At 44.0% G+C, this 6865-nt stretch overlaps 1 protein-coding gene across 1 annotated transcript in view; it reads left to right on the forward strand.

Moving 5' to 3' along the window:
* The window catches only part of SCRN1 (secernin 1), a 29902-nt gene that overhangs the window by 16726 nt on the left and 6311 nt on the right, over positions 1-6865 (forward strand). The window contains exons 4-5 of the mRNA XM_006778968.2: positions 2245-2439; positions 4578-4743. Coding sequence (XP_006779031.1) covers positions 2245-2439; positions 4578-4743 — 361 coding nt within the window. The remainder of the gene's footprint in view (positions 1-2244; positions 2440-4577; positions 4744-6865) is intronic.

Genomic DNA, 6865 nt, shown 5'->3' on the forward strand with positions numbered 1-6865 from the left:
TCACTGCCTCAGCACCCTCAGATTCTGCACAGGATGCAATCCCAGAGTGGGTTACAGGGCTTCCAGAGGGCTAAAGAGTTCTAAGAAAGGATTGGCCAGTGAAGCCCCCCTTATATCCTGAGGCCTGGAAGACAAATACAAATCACGCCCACAGCACTTCTCCGCTCTTATGCCAGTGGAAGGCATGGCTACAGAACTCTTCTCTTGTTGAACCTATACTTGGTCTGTGTATTTTTCTCAACTGAACTTACCAGGAAGTCTCTTCCAGCTCCTCAGAAATGATGTCAGGGGTGACACCTGTTTGCCATCTCTGCCTGAAGGGTGACTGGAACCAAACCTAAGCTGCGTTAGAAGCAGAAGATCTACTGCATCGTTGAGGCAGTGAGGCAGTGAGATCTAGCTGTGGTTTCTTGACGAAGCCGTGCAAAGGCCGTGTCTGCCTGGAGGAGGAGGAGGCAATTTCTTCTCATTCTCACAAGGGATTGCACCTTGAGGCAATCTCAGAGCGTTTCTCCACCCACGTACACCCCACATACACCAGGTGTGCCTGCCTGCTCTACTTCCACGGTAGTTACAAAACTAATGTAGCTGGTGTGGCCCACCAGGTCTCCAAGCCTGCTTCGATGCAGGAACTTAAGACTCCCTTAAACAAATCTCTTCTAAAATGAAGTCTCACCATTGCGTAGTTCCACCAAGGAGGTTATTGGTCCATGCTGAAGGACAATCATATTGTTTTAAGTAGAATGTAAAACTTTTTTTAAATCTATAATTGCATTCAAAAGCTTAGTCTCACTTCAAAGTACAACTTAAAAACCCATCTCATCAAAATGCATGTCCCCTTTCACTAAATATTTAAAGGGGAAAACCCCCAGCCATTCCTTGGACTCATTGATTTCATGTCCTCTGATCTCAGCAGTCGTGTGACTGCAGTAGGAGTTAATGAACTCTGGCCCTCGAATGCTAAAATTCCTGAAAGCAAATGTCTATTGTAATCAGCCTTCTAGGAAAATAACATGTGGAGTTATTCACAAGACTTAAAAATATCTTAGTGTGAATAATGTCAAAATCACTTATTTATTATTAAATAATTAAAAAATTATTATTTATTTTCATTTAAAAAATAATTTTACACTTCTGGTGACCTCTAAAAAGATGAAGGCAAAGGACATCGGCCAGGCGTGCTCACATTGATGAAGCAGAAAATGCTGAAGGAACTCAGCCCAGCCCTGACCCTGCCTTCAGGAGCTGGTTTTCAGGCAGTAATGGCTTCCGTGCAGCTTGCAGTCCAGGCTGTCTTTCTCCACTTCATTCTCCAAGAATTTAGAAGATAAACATGTTCCCTGGAAGCAGCCACCATGAATGGCTGTTTTGAGCTATAAGTGAATACTTCCTCGTGATCTGGACATCGTGTTGAAGCTTGAAGGTCCGGTTATCCGCGGTGTATTTGTAGCTCAGGCTTTGAAGAAGCCATAGCCAGCCTTCCAGCACATAGGAGAACAGGTGCCCTAACCCAGATTCTTCACAGGGGTGTCCTCAGAAAGCAGGCAGCCCTGATTCCAGATGTATCTAGCTATTCTTATATTTTTATGAGAAAAAAATTCCCATAGATTTTTCTCACATGCACACGTGACACGGGAACATGCTATGTCCAGGTACATTCTGTTAGTTTAACACTATTCATTATCAGGGCCACTCTGTTTTTCTAAATGTCGGGACCTGAAAAAATAATTGAATGAAGAAGGATCATATTTGTATTTTTTAAAAAAACTACACACATATATGGGTGGGAGGTGGTGGTGGAAGGTGTTCTTCAGGTAGAGCAAGACTAAACTGGGGAGGAAGATTCTCCATGGTTGTGACATTCACAAGTCTTGTTAGTCGCTCAATGCTTCTTTCAAATAACCTTTCACTTTTCTCAGAAGTAGTAAATGCATGGGCTTATTCAGCCAGAAGGAGGGGCCTCACATGTTTCCTTTTGATTATAAATTTAAGATCTTGTGATTCTTGCTTCATTTACAATGTGGTAATGCCGGTCTGGATTGGTCAAACCTTCTGACCAGCTAATGTAGCTGATCTTCTCAGAAGAGGACCAAGGACTGTCTGTTTCTCTCTTCGAAAATGGAATTTATTCCATCCCTGTAGTCAAAGTCAGGTTGCAGGGGAGGGATTCCCTGTAAATATACATTTCTTGATTAAGTCTTTGTAAGTGTATTTCCAACTCACTGGGCCTTGCACTCTCTGCAGAGGGCGTCAGGTGCATCTGCAATCAGCTCTCACTCACCACCAAGATCGATGCAGAGCATCCCGAGCTCAGGAGTTATGCTCAGAGGCAAGGCTGGTGGACAGGAGAGGACGAGTTCAATTTCTCTGAAGTTTTTTCTACAGCTGATGACCATCTACACTGCTGTGCAGGCAAAGACAGCTTAGAAAAGCAAGAAGGTGAGTTATTACATCCCTCATCTTTCTCCCTCCAACACCTTTTGTCTTACAGTTATTTTGGAGAACTTGTCTGAATTTAGGAGGGTGAGCAAAGAGGAGGAGTAGAGAATAGACCTTGTTTTTGGAGACCAACTTGTACTAAAGGTCCTGATGTTCATACAGGATGACAATTTGCATTTATTCTTATAGGATGATTTCTCATCCACAGAATTTTCCTGCTGCTGTTTAAACATTAACATCATTGTGATACTTACTGCAGCCTTTCTTATACCCCAGCATTTGTATATTTGACTTATCTCCTCCCTAATTTTCTCCTCTTATTAGCCTGCTGGGCCTTGAGGGCAGGGGAGTTGTCTTTTACTCATCTTAGGATCCTCTTGTGATGCCTGTTATAGTCCTTTGTTCTATGAACATTTATGAAGTTAACTGTTGAATTGAATTTTCTTCCTGAGCCCTTTGTCTCCCACCCAATTATTGACTTAGTCAGAACCGATATTTAGGTAAATATGGTGACTGGGTAGCTTGTTACTTTGTGTCTGAGTGGAAATTCTTCCAAATAAACCTCAATGGCCATATTTCATATTTGCCAGTGATACGTGTTGTGTTAAGTCAAACCTTTGATCATTTAGAATAGGGGTCAGCATACTATGCCTTGTCATCAGCCACCTACTTTGTAACTAAAATTTTATTGGAACTCAGCCATACCATTTATTTATGGCTACTTCTGTGAGCGGTTGCAACAGGTAGGTTACAATAGAGATTATATGGCCCATAAGCCTAAAATATTTATCTGGTTCTTTAAGAAAAAGTTTGCTGACCCTTAAAACTAGAAGAACATTTAAAGACTTTTGTTGTAGAACTTAATGAATATATTCTGGGCAAGAAGATATGAACGTATTTCATAATGGGGAACTCTTAAAAAAACACCCTCAACGTTTTAATAAAAAAAACTAGCTTGATGGAAGCATATAATACCATGTATGAAGTTGTTCTGCCAAAACATCAAACCTAAATCTGATGAACCTCTAGATCTAGCTACTAGTTCCTGGTAAATACAAAGAATGGGCAAACATATTAAATAACACCAGGGGGATACGTTCTGCAAAGTTCAGACTGAGAGTCTATAGGAGACATGGTCCAACAAATAAAATGTAAGGTAGAAAAATGCGAGGTAGAGATGAAGAGAGATTTAAGAGACATTATCAACTTATTGGATCCTAATTCAAGTCAATAAACTCATTATGAGATAGTGAGGAGGTCTGAATACTGAGTAGTGGAAGAAATTGAGGACTTACTATGAAGATTTTTGCGAGTGATATGTTGTAAATAGAGGCGTACAAGGAGGATGTGGTTGTGCTAGAGAACTTTAAGGTGTCTTCTCCCTAAGAGATGCTTTGATTCCATCTTTGTGAACAAAGACTGAAAAGATAGTGTTTTAATGAATTATAACCAGAGGGAGAAAAAGTAGAACTGGATTCAAGGATTTGTTTATCTATTTATCTACAGAGAGAGCCACCCATCATAGTGACTCTGACTATTCTAAATACCTCTCTGTGCATATTTTCCACAGCAGAGAGGTCATTCTCCAAATATAGTACCGATTCCAACCAGTAGGGGTGCATGAGAGAGCTTGTTTGGTGGGTTGTGCATAGATTGCATATACCTTCTTATGGGTATCATTTCCTGTGTTACTGCGCTGGCTGAGGGATTTCTAAGTGCTGTATCAAAGAGACCCTGACATAAATGTGCTTAAAGAAAATGGAAGTATATTTCCTCCCATGGGATAGTCCAGATGTCCATAGACAGTCCAGGGCTGGTAGGTTTCTCTGCCTCAACACAGGACTTTGATTTGGGATCCACTCGCTGGCGTCTCCGAGCCAGCAGGAAGGGAGAAGAGGAAAATGAAGGGCAAGCGTTCCTTTTTAGGGATGTGACAAGGAAGTTGAGCACATCATTCCCACTTGTCTCCCACTGGTCAGGATTTACCCATGGCCACACCTAGCCACAAGGGTCTGTAGTTAGGCAGTTGTGTTCCCAGCTATAATGTCAGGAGTTCTATTTCAGAAAAGGGAAAGGTGTGAACGGATTTTGGTTAGTAGCCTGCGGCAGTGATATCTTCCCCACCTCTGTCTTTACAGAAGGAATCACTGTGCAGACTATGATTGACATCTTACGGGACAAAGCCAGTGGCGTCTGCATAGACTCCGAGTCGTTCCTGACCACAGCCAGCATGGTGTCTGTCCTGCCCCAGAGCAGAGGTTCACCGTGCATCCACTACTTCACCGGCACCCCAGATCCCTCCAGGTTCGTCTGAGACACAGTTGTGTAAGCAGAAAGCGCATGGCGCCCTTGAAAGCTCGCCTAACAGGCGCACAACAGGTTCCCGCCCTGCCTTTTGTGTGGCTGAGCCACATGATTTAGTTGTTCTCAACATGGCCGGGGCAGCATAATAAGCTTCGATTCAGGGGTGTTCCCAGCTTTAGTCACATAGCATTCATCACAATCATGGCATCCAAAGGTTTTTAAATTCAGCAAATGCATATTGATTATGTATCATGGGCCAGGCATGGTGCTGTATGTGGGGCATGCAAAGCTAAACAAGACACAGTGAGACAGAGAGATTGCAGGATTGCCCAAGACTTGTCACAACCACCAGTTCCTAGCAGTTAGAGGACAAAATGGCCCAGAGGCAAAGCTGATGGAAGTGACTTCACGCGCACTGGCCAGTAATTCTAGACACTGGGTTTTAAGGGGTTGCTTTCTGCCCAGGAACTTCAGCGAAGAGGTAGAACTGCACAGTGGGTAAGGGCATCAGCCTTGAACAGGGGTGAGCAAACTTTTTGACTCGAGGGCCACGATGGGTTCTTAAACTGGACCGGAGAGCCGGAACAAAAGCATGGATTCAAAGTAAAATTCAAAGTAAACATCATTACAGAAAAGGGTACAGTCTCTTTTTTTTTTTAGTTTTATTCATTTCAAACGGGCCGGATCCGGCCCGCAGGCCGTAGTTTGCCCACGGCTGGCCTTGAGAATAAACTGCCAGGATTTTGAATTCCACCTCAGTCAGTTAGGAACTAGATACATCATGTAACATCTCTAAGCGTCCGTTTCTGTATTGTACAATGGGGATAATACTAGTCCCTACTTTGATGTGCTTGTTGGGCCTCATTTTTGAAATTTTATTTTTCAATTGCAGTTTATATCTAATACTAGAGGCCTGGTGCACAAAAATTTGTGCACTGGAGGTGGGCATCCCTCAGCCCAGCCTGCCCCCTATCACATACTGGGAGCCCTCAGGGGATGTCCTACTCCCTGTTCCCTGCTTCCCTTGGGGAGCGGACCTAAGCCACAGTCTGGCCTCCCTTTGTGGGAGGCGACTGGGCTGAGCAGGGGAAGGCACCAGCCCCATCCCCCCGCTGCTGCAGCCACTGCCAGTCCCCGCAGCCACCAAGGTGTTTTCATCAACACGGACTCCAGTCCCTTCACCATGAAATAATGACAACTTTCTTTAGGCATCTTCAAGATGTGTCTTTCATAGGATATGACATTTCTTAGCCCTCCAGCAGCGGACCTTCCTTTTTTTTCTCCAGGCGTGTGGTAAAAAACACTAGATCACCTATTTGGAGTCTTATTACCCAAGTTACTAAGAATACCAGTGGCATACAGGGAGCTTAGCCAATGAGCAGTCAGAAAAGGTGTTTCCTCTGTAGTTCACACCAATTGCTGGCTTAGCTTCTGCCCAGGGCTAACGCCTTTGGCTGAGTCATTAGGCCTGGGTAGGGGACCCCCAGCTCCCGCAATCGTCGGCTCCGCCCCTGCTCCCCGTGATCTCCGGCTCTGCCCCTGCTCCCCCCGATCGCCGACTCCACCCCTGCTCCCTATGAATACTGGCTCTGCCCCTGCGCAGGCCTAATGCTTCTGACTGAGGAGTTAGGCCTGGGCAGGGGACCTCTCAGTTCTGATTGCAGGCTCCGATAGCCGGTGGGCGCCTACATATACAAATTAACTGCCATCTTTGTTTGGTTAATTTGCATACTCATCGGATTGGCTGGTGGGTGTAGTGAAGGTATGGTCAATTTGCATGTCTGTCTATTATTAAGTAAAAATTATTTTGCATTAGTTTCAGGTATGGGCCTCATGTTTTAAATTACAGCCAATATCAATAGAGACTTCTAGCAGGACCAGACTATTAAATTCAGTTTAAGATATTCTTAGTTTTTCATTCACTCATTTATTCATTCAACAAGCACTTATTAAGCACCTACTGTGTACCACATAGTGTGCTTTTTGGGTACTAGAGACTAACTGTGTACAAGGGAAGAGATGGCACACAGAGACGACAAAGAGGAACACTTCACAGAGGAAGGGACTCTTGAGTGCTGGGCATTGTCGGAAGAATAGGAGTTCGTTAGGGACAAAAAGCAGG

This window comes from Myotis davidii, unplaced genomic scaffold, assembly GCF_000327345.1.
Source record: "Myotis davidii unplaced genomic scaffold, ASM32734v1 scaffold168, whole genome shotgun sequence".
Classification (NCBI taxonomy): Eukaryota; Metazoa; Chordata; class Mammalia; order Chiroptera; family Vespertilionidae; genus Myotis; species Myotis davidii.